The 13,326-nt window shown below is 39.9% G+C and overlaps 2 protein-coding genes and 1 non-coding gene across 3 annotated transcripts; 2 read left to right on the top strand and 1 right to left on the bottom strand.

The window, feature by feature from the left end:
• Window positions 1-98: 98 nt before the first annotated feature.
• Window positions 99-1,584, bottom strand: LOC105398266 (gamma-secretase subunit pen-2). Its single transcript, XM_038121436.2, has 3 exons — window positions 1,392-1,584; window positions 1,066-1,170; window positions 99-779 (listed from the first exon to the last, which is right to left on the bottom strand). The coding sequence occupies exons 1-3, from the start codon at window positions 1,450-1,452 to the stop codon at window positions 640-642; spliced, it is 306 nt and encodes a 101-aa protein (XP_037977364.1). The 5' UTR covers window positions 1,453-1,584; the 3' UTR covers window positions 99-639.
• A 165-nt stretch (window positions 1,585-1,749) lies between these two features.
• On the top strand, window positions 1,750-12,391 carry LOC105384613. Its single transcript, XM_048631947.1, has 11 exons — window positions 1,750-1,869; window positions 2,555-2,738; window positions 3,075-3,214; window positions 3,850-3,990; window positions 5,289-5,405; window positions 6,296-6,385; window positions 6,932-7,047; window positions 7,674-7,790; window positions 8,204-8,326; window positions 10,584-10,688; window positions 11,107-12,391. Exons 1-11 carry the CDS (start codon window positions 1,806-1,808, stop codon window positions 11,977-11,979), a joined length of 2,070 nt encoding a protein of 689 aa, XP_048487904.1. The 5' UTR covers window positions 1,750-1,805; the 3' UTR covers window positions 11,980-12,391.
• Trnal-cag lies at window positions 10,138-10,221 on the top strand. Its single transcript has one exon. It is a non-coding gene; the product is annotated as a tRNA-Leu (tRNA).
• Window positions 12,392-13,326: the final 935 nt, after the last annotated feature.

Genomic DNA, 13,326 nt, shown 5'->3' with positions numbered 1-13,326 from the left:
CATACTGCTTTAATTATTATGAAAATTAAATGTTCTGCTTTTTATGTTGCTTACCTGCTAATGGAGTGAAGATTGCCTTTAATTAAAATGCCGCAATTATTAATTGATTAAACAGTTTAATTATGAAATTATAATAAATAAGTAGTAGTCCTTAATTAATAAAACTATTATTCAATATTTCTAAGAATTTAAAGAATATTCCTATTCAATTGCTCTTCAAATGAAATTTACATCACATTAATAACTTACTATTTATTATTTAAATTAGTATAGGTACTATGAGCCACCCCAAGGATAGGTCGTAATCCTAATGCATTTAGGTATAATATAAACTAGAGAGCATTTACTCAAGCATATCAATATTATATCACATTTATTACATGGAATGTTCTACAAATAATGTGAAAGCTCAAAAAAATCGACTTACAAGTAAATACTCTAGTCTACACCCCCTTAAAGAAAGTACATACTTATTATACCATCTAAAAAATAGACAGCACATTATTATCTTGTGCTAGCCTAACTAATTAATACATACCCTATCTATTGGATGCTGACTGTAGTTATTACCCAGTAAACACTTTCATAGTATGGTTTCACAGTTTGTGTTGGGGGCGAACAATTTTTTGTTTACTATACTTAAGGTCTTCCTAAAGGCACAATAAAGGATAAAGCGTCTCCGGTGGCGCCCCACGACACGCGCTGTGTCTGGTATATTGTGATCCAGGTAGCCAGTATTGCCGCCCAGATCAACGCTCCAACTGCACTTAGTATCACGTCTGGAATGGTAAACAGAACTTATGCTTAATACTATTCTTTGTCTTTCACCTTTTCAGACAACTAAACAATTAATTTACTGTAACAGAGATAGACAGGTTGTTGCAAATAGGGTATACTAGGCCGAAAGGGGGTAATTCTGAACAACATCCTGTATAACATTTATCTGGCTCACTGGATCAACAGGTCAGGGCTGCAGGTCAGCAGTGGCTGAGTGTTGTGGCTTAGGAGAGTCTGGAGAGAGTTAAATATGTCTGAAGTCAATATTAGATTAGTATAACTCCTTACATCTCTTAATCTGAGGTTGTTCCTCAAACTCTGGCTTCAGGTAGGCGTGTTTGAAGAACCAGCACGCGTTCACCGCCCACACAAATGGCAGGAATGCACAACCCACTGGAAGGCAAAAATAATGTTATGTTGACATGGGAAGAAGGGACTTATTTGCAATAACCCTTCTGTACAAAAAGCCTGACCGAGGAATCGAACCAAGGTGCACAAAACAGCTGTATATAACACTAGGAACTACTCGAAATGTTTTTTTAACGAAGGTATATCACAAATAAAATAAAATTAGTCGTCATGAAAAATGTTAGTGTAATGAGATGAGTACCCACCTTTAAAGTACCATTTGCACAGTGCCAGCTTTTGATCATTCGGTAGTCTATTTGTATCCATTTTGTAACTGTGCAGAAAACTATGTAAATGGAATAATTAGGTATATTTTCACTTAAAACTTGCAAGTTTTGGTCCACAAAAACACAAAAAGAAAGCAACAATATTGACAGCAAAGCAATTTAATTCCTCTGTGATTACCTAGCTGTCAAATAGACACACAGACTATAGAGGTGTTGAGACTCAGAATAATCATTTTATCGCAGACATCTCTGACTGCCACTGGCTACTGCACTGTCACATTGTAATGCATTATTTTACGTTGGCAACATCAAGAAAAAAATATAAAATAAAAACAAAGATGGCGTAACATAATAAATTGTCAACTGCGTGAAAATGTTTGAAAGTGAATAAAAATGTTTACAATAGTGAAAAATAGTTTATTATGCTTTACAATTACAATAATAAGCGTAGAAAAATGTGAGTACTAATTGAGTTCGTCCTATCTATGTGATTTCTCCTGAAATACATAGTCTCTTACATGCCAAGGTTTGCAAGTAAAATCAAGTTATTATTATTGGTTTGGGCCATCAAAACTCCCGAAACGGAACCTTGAGTGCATATTTAAGTATCGTCAATCATTAAGCTAAGGTTTAAACACACCTCTGACCTTTTTTAACCACGATTTCTGGTTAAAATAACCTTGCATTTTTAATAGCAAGTTGACACCATTTATTTTACTGTTATTTACTTTGTCTACATCTTTTAGACGTACACACATTCATAATTTTGAATTTTAGTCCACTATACAATTGCTCTAGTTCCAGTTTACACCCTGACTGTGTTTTACACAAACTTAGAACATAGGTGTGCAGTCAGCTTATAAAGTAGATGCAACTAAACTTCCATGCACTATGCTCTATACACATCTTCAATTATTCACCCCACTACTATCTACCTACTTTTTATTTCTTCTAAACCTGTGTGTAATGGTTTCAATAAATATGATTGCATCTCACATCTATAGGTGCAGGTTACCTTACCTTCTTTTAAGATAAGGTATTAGGTATAGTACTAAAATTAATTCCCTACCTCTACAATGCAAGAACAATAACTAATATTCCACATCATTCCTACACAACTAACTTAATACACCAACCCGCAGGTCTAAGCGAGCTGGTCCCCCCATTGCCGTCCATAGCAGTGTTCAGTCCGGGCGCGCTGGAGTACACGGAGGTGCTGGTGATGCGCGAGCATGACAACCTGACGCTGGTCTGCGAGGTGCGAGGGGACAACAAGCCGAGACACTTCTTCTGGAATTACTTGCCTGATGTTGGGGCAGCTAATGAGTGAGTTAGAATGCCTGCATTATAAATTTATTTATTGATACACTCTAGAAAATAGTTATTCTGATTCTGGGGAATGTATGAATTTACCCTAGATACAAAAAACTAATTTACTAGGGTATGCTAGATTCTTAGAAATAGGTTTCCCACCAGGATCAACATTATCATCATCAATCAGCCCATAATCACCCACTTGTGCCACCACTCGAGAGTCAGATGGCATCAATACCATAGCAGAAGAAGAAACTAATTTATTTGACTTGTATAATTAACTTCCAGGCCACTACAAAACCCATAGCAGAAGAAGAAACTAATTTATTTCAATTGTAACTCTTCCAGGCCACTACAAGTAGTGCCGTCAGGGCCCACATCCAGCAGTAAGCTCACGAAGTCAGACCTGCAGGTGTCCGACAGCGGACAGTACATCTGCTCCACGCCGCCCTACAGCCACAAGAAATATGTACTGGTACAGACTAAGGGTAAGTGTACAGTAGGATAAACTATCATCATCATCATCACGACCCATCTCGTGCACGTAAAGTCCTGCTCAGTGGCAAATTAGTCAATCCCAGCCTTCATAGTATAGCTCTACTCAATTTGATGACCTAAGTTATAAACATGGTACTTATATTACTTTTTATTCCCAATGTGTGGCTATTATACTGACTTTAATATGAAATTATCACTTAACTTTATAGTTAAGTAAAATATCTTATTTTTAAACCATACATTCCCACAGAAAACCCCATACCTTTACCAACAACCATTCACATTACACCCTCTCTCAGATCCAATTCACTGAAATAACCATTCTCTTGCCTTCACACTATTGTTAATCACATTTACCAATAAGTAGTTTCTGAATAAATACTATTACTATTACACTCAGGTCCAGAGCACTGAAATAACCACTCTTACCTTCACTCTCAGATCCAAAGCACTAAAATCACAACCCTCTCAAACTCTCTCAGGTCCAAATCACTTAAATAACCACTCCTTCCTCTTACAGGTCCAAAACACTGAACTAACTACTCTCTTACCTTCACACTATTGTTAATCACATTTACCAATTAGTAGGTATTTTATGAATAAATACTATTACTATCTCTCTCAGGTCCAAAGCACTGCGCCCGCAACGCGTTCTGGTGCGGTGAGCGGTGCGTGCTGCCCGCGTACGTGTGTGACGGGCAGAGAGACTGCGAGCGCGGGGAGGACGAGGCTCCGGCGCTGTGCGGGCCCGACCCGCCTTGCCATGGTAAGTAGGCTTATTATTGGTGACCCCGACATGATAGTAACAATAGTACTAAATATATAGAAAATAGGATAGTAGCTTGACAAAAAAGAAAGATTGAGAGTCATCGGTATGATTAAAACAAGGAGTTAGAGCTATAGTAAACGCTGTAATACACCAAAACATAGTTTTTCACAAGCTAAAGTGACTTAAGTATGTGTGTGACGGGCAGAGAGACTGCGAGCGAGGGGAGGACGAGGCTCCGGCGCTGTGCGGGCCCGATCCGCCTTGCCATGGTGAGTCTGATGTGATTTTGGTGACCCCGACATGATATAACGCGAGGAATCATTCTAAAAATGAAGTTTAGGAGCGCTGCTAAGCTAAATATGACTCTTTCTCGGTGTATTAAACTTATTGCCAGCACTCGTTAGTTTGTTTTTGACAAACTATAGTAGTGGATCGAGCTATAGACATAGTTACTATGTGTGCGACGGACAGAGAGACTGCGAGCGAGGGGAGGACGAGGCGCCGGCGCTGTGCGGGCCCGATCCGCCTTGCCATGGTTAGTGGTGACCGCTACATGATAGGACCCTAAGTATAGAGGAAATAGGAGGATAGCTTGACAAAAGCAAGCGAACGAAAGCTGTCATTCAATTAGTACGATTAATATAGCAGATATAGTTGTGGTAAGCACAGTAGCTCTCCAATACTTTTTGATTACATCAGCTAAATTGACCTGAGTACGTGTGCGACGGACAGAGGGACTGCGAGCGAGGTGAAGATGAGGCTCCGGCGCTGTGCGGGCCCGATCCGCCTTGTCACGGTGAGTGGTGACCCCAACATGATAGGACCCCTGAAACAAGATGTTTAGGGGCGCTGCTGAGCTAAATATGACTCTATTTCGATTTTGTAAACGTTGAATGCTCTCGTTCGTTTGTTTTTGATAAGCTAGAATAAAGGATCGAGCTATAGACATAGTTACTACGTGTGCGACGGGCAGAGGGACTGCGAGCGAGGGGAGCACGAGGCTCCAGCGCTGTGCGGCCCCGATCCGCCTTGCCATGGTGAGTGGTGACCCCGACATGATAGGACCCTGAAGGGTTACTGTAGCTTGACATAAAACGCTGCTGTTTTGACAGCTACACAAAGTTGCAGTTTGTATTGAAATTTAAGAAATAAGGCAAAAGGGTAACTTAAGAAATAACTCATAATCTAGTTTTTTCGGTCATGCATTTTCTAGCTGACAAAACGTTGTGATGAACACTGTTTCAGGTTCTTCGATCCGCAATAATAATAATAATTCTGTAACATGTTGTCCCCAGCACCGGACAAGCTGAACTGCTCCAACGGGCGCTGCATCCCGGCGGCGGCGTGCTGCCGGCAGCCGCTGTGTGCCCAGCCCGCCTGCTGCCACCTCTACAACCTGCCTAGAGACGACGGTAATAAGAGTCACTATCTATTGGCACAGCTCCGACGAAAAAAACACGTCACAATCGGTTCGAATCACTGCGATTCGAATTTTGAAATTTAGCTTGCATAATTTGACAGCTGTCTTTTACTGTAATTTTTTTTCTAAACGATAAGGCGCTGGATTCTAGTCCTTTTCAGCTAGTCTCTGTTTTAGTAGTCGCAAGATTTGAATATCGAACCGAATGTTACGCATTTTTCTTCTTGAATTGGTGGCGCTGTATACATACATATGTAACATACTTAGTCACTATAGAGATAAGACCTATCTATGAACTGCTCCAACGGGCGCTGCATCCCGGCGGCGGCGTGCAGCCCGCCTGCTGCCACCTCTACAACCTGCCTAGAGACGACGGTAGTAAGACTCACTATCTATTGGCAGTACTGTCATAGCTTCACATTAGTCGAAAAACATTACCCTCCTCCTTCGGCAGTCGGGTAAAAAACGCGGTTCGATTCACAGATTCCATATTTTATATTTTGATCGTCATTATTTGACAGCTGTCTTTTTTTCCTAAATGATTTAAAGGGCCCTGGATTCTAAATTAGAAAGTTGAAAAGGATTAGAATTTCTAATCCTTTTCAGCCAGTCTTTGTCACTTTGACAGCTGTCTTTTATTCTTATTTTTTTGGTAAGTAGTTCTTTTGAGCCAGTCTCTGCCTTCGTTATTGCAAAATTTGAATTTCGATCCGAATGTGCCGCGTTTTCTCGATTGTAGAGCTGCCATAATTTGACAGCTGCTTTTTATTCTTTATTTTTAATTGTTAATAAGGCCCTGGATTCAGGCCTTTTCAGCCAGTCTTTGTCTTCGTAACTGAGCCACCACCGCTCGATATGAATGTATTTTCTTTCTTTCTCCAGGTTTCGACATCGAGTACCCGGCTCTGTTCGAGGACCGGCACGCTCCCGACGATTACGGATTCATACAGTCGACCATTTATACTGTTACTGGTGAGTGTTTATATAATTTCATTTTCTAACTAGCTGTTTCCGTGGGAGTACCGCAATAAAAGTAGCCTATGTGTTAATCCAGGGTGTCAGCTAAATCCATACCAAATTTCATTGAAATTGGCTCAGCCGTTTTGACGTGAAGAAGTAGCAAACACACACTCATGCACACAATACACACATACTCTCAAACTTTCGCATTTATAATATTAGTATAGGATCACTAACTATATATTTCATCTCTTCTTGTCTGGTAGCGATTGCTATAGAAAAACCGCTGCTGCCTCTTTGAAAGGTTTTATTTATATTTTTTTGTTCTTAACTAATGCAAATAAAGTGTATGGCTGTTTTTACAACAGCATGCGAATTTCATCACGCACGCGAGATGGCCAGTACGCTTCATACAAGTATTCATAGTAACGCGTGCAATATGCACGCGAGACGCGGGAAAATGGCGCGCAATCCGCGGGCGTGTTGAAATCCGCATGCTGTTAAAAACAGGATATTGTATAAAAGTGCTTGACTTTAACCTATTCTCTCTACCCACAGCCTGCGCTTTAATCTTCATGATAGCAGTGGTCCTCCTAGTATCCGCCATCTGCAAGATGCACATGAAGCGAGCCGCCCTACGAGCCATGGCGCAGCCGCCGCCGCGAGCGCAGCTGGTGAGTAATAATAATAATATTTGGGTATAATACATCTCACACACGGCCACCCGACCCCAAGCTAGGTAGAGCCTGTGAGGTATCAGACAGGGGAAACATCTACAGATATACATAGATAGATACGTATGAAATATAAATACACACACCCAAGACTCTAGTAGAAATATCTGTCTTTAAACAAATATCTGCCCAGCCGGGAATCGACCCCGGGAACCTTGGCTTAGCATTCAGGCACCACTACACCATTCGGTCGACTTTATCAGTGACCTAGCAGTGTGCTGCTAGTGTCGCAGCTGGTGAGTGGACTTTATCAGTGAGCTAGCAGTGTGCTACTAGTGAGTGGACTTTATCAGTGAGCTAGCAGTATGCTGCTAGTGTCTGCATGATGCACATGAAGCATCTGGAATTTTATGGTGGGATATGTTGGCCAGCTAGCCTACAATAGGACCCAAGACGTGACAAAAGTTTTCCGTCGCACTCGCTCTCGCTCTCATATGAATGAGCGCGACGAAAAACTTTTCTCACGTCATGTCGTCCGCGTATTGCGCCCCGTGCAGGTCTTTCGACTTTAATTATGTCCACTATTACAATAATGTCATTGTCTAATATATCCGTTTTGTCCGCAGTACCAAACGCACAGATTCCCCCCGTGCTACGAGGCGTCCCGTCTGCTGGAACAAGCGAGGACCGTGACCAGCGCGCACGCCTCGCCTAGTGGCAGTCCCACGAGGAATGCACAGCCGGTAACTATTATATACCTACTTATGTCCATATTAATATACAGGGTGTTGCAAGAAGGGTATACTAAGCCGAAACCTACATGTGCAGCATGGTATATCCAAGCCCAAAACTAAAATCAGAATTTCAAAATTTGTGAAAAAAATATTTATTTTCCAAAGAAACTTTGTTGGTCACGTGACTTTTTACTATGGAGATATTTTTTTTAGGTTTCGGCTTAGTATACCCTTTTTGCAACACCCTGTATACTACTATAATAGTCAGAAATACAGATATGTATGCCACCAATCGCAAAAGCGTTGATTTGGTTGTCCAGTGACGGGTAATACATGACATGAAACATAATTTAACCTGTTGTAGAGATTTTTTTATTGTAGGCATCTATAAAGTGTTATTAGTTAGTCTTTGCATTGGGGAGGCATTCATATCCCTTATGAGATTCCCTCCGTGCTTCGAGGCGTCCCATCTGCTGGAACAAGCTAGAACCGTGACTAGTGCCCACGCCTCGCCCAGTGGCAGACCCACTAGGAATGCACCAGCGGTAACTACTATATATACTACATAAATATATGAATCACTAATTGCAAAAAGGGCGCCTCAAGAAAATGTAGACATAACTTTGCAGACCACATTTATGTGAAAAAAAGCTATTTTAGTACCAAAGTACTAAATGTGCCCTTTTTGCAATTTGTGATTCATATTATATACTTACTACTATAATAGTCAGAAAAACAGATATTGAATGCCACCCAGCGCTAAAACGTTAAATTTGTTATCCACTGACAGGTGATATGTGACATGAAACATAATTTAACCTGTTGTAGAGAGTGAATGTATCGATAAAGTATTAAGTAACCTGTTGTAGAGATTGTTTGAATACAATACAATATTATTAGTTAGTGCTTGCGTTGGGGAGGCATACATATCTCTTGAGATTCCCTCCGTGCTACGAGGCGTCCCGTCTGCTAGAACAAGCGAGGACCGTGACCAGCGCGCACGCCTCGCCCAGTGGCAGTCCCACTAGGAATACACCAGCGGTAACTATTGTATATACTACTATAATAGTCAGAAAAACAGATATAATAATAATAATAATTCTTTATTGCAGGTGTATACCCATAGTTAAAATTAAAAATTAAAAATACATTAAATTCACAAATAAGATAAAATACAATAAAATGGTCAAATTATAAAATTAAAAATACACTATAAAATATCAAAATAAAAAGCTTTCTACCTAAATAAAACTTATGTATGCCAACCCAGCGCAAAAAAGTTAATTTGGTTGTACATTGACGGACGATACGTGACATGGTCTTAGTATCACAGTGTTAGCACTGGGGAGGCTTACATACTCTCTTTTACTGACTGTAGTGTACATTTACTGGCGTCCCGTCTGCTAGAACAAGCGAGGACCGTGACCAGCGCGCACGCCTCGCCCAGTGGCAGTCCCACTAGGAATGCACCACCGGTAACTATTATAATAGTCAGAATATTGTACAGTCTGCTAAAGAGATATATATATGCCTCCTAAGGGTTAAAAACCCTTATTTTGCAGTCCATTGACGGGTGATACGTGACATGGTCTTAGGATCATAGTTTTTGGGCTGGGGAGGCATACATGTCTCTTCTACTGACTATACATATGTACATATTGAGCGTCGCGTCTTCTAGAACAAGCGAGGACCGTGACCAGCGCCCACGCCTCGCCCAGTGGCAGTCCCACGAGGAATGCACCAGTGGTAAGTATTGTACAGCCTGGTAGAGAGACAACTGACCCCCTCGAAGAGTATGGATGATGCAGTGAGGGGTCAGGTTTCTCTGCCCCAGACTGTACGCACATTGAATACATATTGACGATGACATCCAGTCCCAGAACAAGTGAAGGCGTAACTAGAGTATATAATCATAAATTAAGTTAAGTACAAGAGTTAAGTTAAGTTAAGTACATTGTACTTATCCCAAAACGGCGATATGGTTTGCAACCTATCACGTGAGTACAAATGTGCTGCGAAAAGTGGGTGGCTCGCTTTGTGAGCCACCTCTGACTACCCATTCGGAGATTACAGTCGTGAGTGCATATGTAACTTAGGGAGACAAAAATCATTGATATAAATACTTCCTAAAGGTTTCCTTATAATGTTATCCTTATAGAAGCAGATATAGTTAGGTACTATGCTAAGAAAACCAGACATAATATATTCGATATTCTAAATAATAGTATGATACTTTGCTAATATTATTTTTACATGTGAAAGATAAATCGGTTCTTATCTATTGTTGGCCGGCTAATTAATACCTATTTACTGGCTATCTCCCAATATTGTCGTTGATTTCGTCGTGTTACTCCATGTCAGGATGGCCGAGCGGTCTAAGGCGCTGCGTTCAGGTCGCAGTCCACTTCTGTGGGCGTGGGTTCGAATCCCACTTCTGACAAATATTTTTACTTTTTGTTACACTTTTCTTATAATTTTATGTTCTCTCCTTCATAAAAACCATCTGTCGTATTTTTAACACGCAACGTGTTACATGTTCTTCGTGTGTGTTGGTCTGTGGTAAGATAACATCGAAAAAGTAGCATTCATTATGCATTTTTTTTGTAAATAAATGTGACCTATCAATCGCACCCTTATTACAATACCGTCACTGTATTTTTGTATAATTACGGTTCGGAATATATTGCAGTAACTCATTCTCGTACTTGAATATTTTGTGTCAGTATTGGATAAGAATGCGATTTGATTTACTACGATGAAGAAGACTTGTAAAACCTTCTCATACAATCTGTTGAATTCCAGACGCAGCCGCCAGAGGGCCAAGACACAGAAGGCGCGGAGGCGGGGGGCGAGGGGCGCTCCGGGCTCGCGCGCCTCGGGGGCATCTTCAGCTCCAGATACAGACAGGTACGGCGGGGCTACCACCATCGACACATTAGCAATTAACTATTCTTACTAACAAGCTTAGCGTGGGACGATATCCAACCCACTATGATGACGATTACGAAGAAAATTTTTATGGACGTCTGTATACAAAGATGAAAGTCGCCAAGGCATGGTTGCGTTCCAAATCCACTTTTCAAAATGCAGCATTAAATCTAATATCTCATTAGATACGGCCACTATTAGATTTAAACCTATTACTAACGCCTTAAAGGTAACTAGCTAGCCCTAGTAGCCTTAAAGCCTTTGTATGACTAATATAATGCACAAATTATGAAAAAATATGTCAAATTACAAATAGCCTACAAACTATTAAAAATGACCATTAATATATGAAAATATGTAATGTGTACATAATTTTATTAATGAATACATTCCACAGGTCCCAACATCCTGCACCGAAGTCGAAATGACGGACGTCCGATGCGCCTCTCTCAACACCTCGCCCACTCGCCCTCGAGGCCGATTGGACAACTACCGGAGCCCAACGTACTGTGACCTCAACACCACCGACTTCTACTTCACCAGCCCAGAGGCAGCCGACTGTGGGAGAGACCTCAATTACATGGCCACCCCTATTGAGTTCTTCCGACGGCGAACCTTGTCTAGAAGCCCGCTGGACAGGTTTATAGAACAGATTGAAAGACCTAGGCCGCTGACGCTGCAGCTAGGTAGGTTCCAGTTGAGTATTCCTAGGTTTGGGCGTAGATCGTCCTGTGATTTGAATAGACGGCCTGACACGCCTAATGTGGCCGAGATTAATATAGATGATCTAGACTTTGTGAGGTTGAATGGCAATTCTGAGACGTACACGCTGAATGGTAGGACTATAAGGCTTTTGGGGGCGGATTTCGAGAATTATCCCACGGTTTTAGGCGAGGATACCGGTACTAGGCCGCCGCCGTATAACGAGGCTATGAGGTATAAACTCTATGGTCCACCCCCGGAATACTTATCCAGGGATTGTCTAAACACCCCTAGGGCAGAAAGCAATGGGAACCCAGTAGACACCGAAGCGGCTACTAACGTAGAAATGCCCCCAAGATACGAAGATTTAGCGTCCGGGGTTGATAATAACGCTAACGTTAGTGCCGCTGCTAGTAACGGTAACGATATATCGGTAAGTAACGTTGCTGATAACGGTAATTCGTTGTCGGCGGTCATAGACAATTTGCCGGCGATAGATTGTGACGTCAATGCGAATGATGGGGCAACGGCGAGTAATAACGGTAATATCGTTATTAATAACGGGTAACATGGGATCGTTATTTAGGTATTTTTTCGCTTAACAATGCTGTCAAATGATGAGCTATTTTATTTCGTTCATGAAGTATTTTTGCATTGATTTAAAGCAGTATATTATGAAATGTTACCAAAACACCTATACGAGTATACACAGCAGTTATTTTATAGGTTTTATGAAAGTATGATGCATTTTAAAACTTTTAGAATAATAATTAATTAAAACACAGGTATTTGCCGTAGTGCGTTATGTGATGTTATAAAAACACCCTGTTGATTTTAAGCACCTTGTATAGTTATTTTATCTAGTGTTGCCATGCACAAAAATGTAAATATTTTATTTTACTCATCAGTTCCCTAAACTTTTTTTTCACTGTTTTTTCTACACAAAAACTAGATCATTTATTAAAGTTAAGGGCATTATTATGTTATTTTTAAGATAAGTTTCGTTTTAAGATGTATCTCATTTATAGCTTTATGTCAAACAGTTTCTAACTACCAACATTTATATCCTCATATACAGGGTGGGATTTGTACTAATTAACATGCTTCTGGATATATTTTCACCCTGTATTGTATACTACATCTAGATTCATATTTTCGCGTCTTATCATCATTAGTCAATGATGATTAAGCTGTACTACCCCTGGATACTTTTGGGTTGGAATACTCATGTTTTTGGACTATGATATATTTTAAATAAATAATCTTATTTTTTTTTAATACAACTACAAAGTATCTTATAAAATATTGTGTTTGATTTGGGAAGGAAAGATAAAAATCAACAAAAAATCTCGTGAAATTATTACATTCTTGACGAAAGTCAACTTATAACTTCTTTCCATAGGGAAAAGGGCTCTTATATTCACTGGATTTATTATAAAATTAAAGAGGGCTCATCTTACATAATATTTGTTTAACTTTTTCCCAAATGAAATACACTTTAATAAGTGTTTACAAGTTTGAGGAAAATTATAGTCTCACTATGCACATAGAATAGAACAAATATTACTGGCTTTAAACTATGTACTCAGGAGAGCTTGTTACTAAAATAAGTACTTAATTAGAAAAGGAAATTCATAGTAAATAAACAAACTTTGTATTGTATATAACTTTGTATACAGGGTGAGATTTTATGGTTGATTTTTACATCGGGCAGCATTTTCAGCTCTAAACGTAAACATTCACTTTCAAATCTTCACCATGTATGTATTAAAAAGGCGACCATGCTACTTTTTCTTGAAATATCTAAACATTCGTCCAATAATATGATAATAAGAATAAGAAAATATGTACAAATTAAAACAGTTACTGGTTATGTTATTTAAGAATATAAAATATGTATTTTTCTGATCATGCA

The sequence above is a fragment of the Plutella xylostella genome, chromosome 30 (genome assembly GCF_932276165.1).
Source record: "Plutella xylostella chromosome 30, ilPluXylo3.1, whole genome shotgun sequence".
NCBI lineage: Eukaryota > Metazoa > Arthropoda > Insecta > Lepidoptera > Plutellidae > Plutella > Plutella xylostella.
Note: the sequence above shows the minus strand (reverse complement) of the source record. Positions and strands in the feature narration are given on the sequence as shown.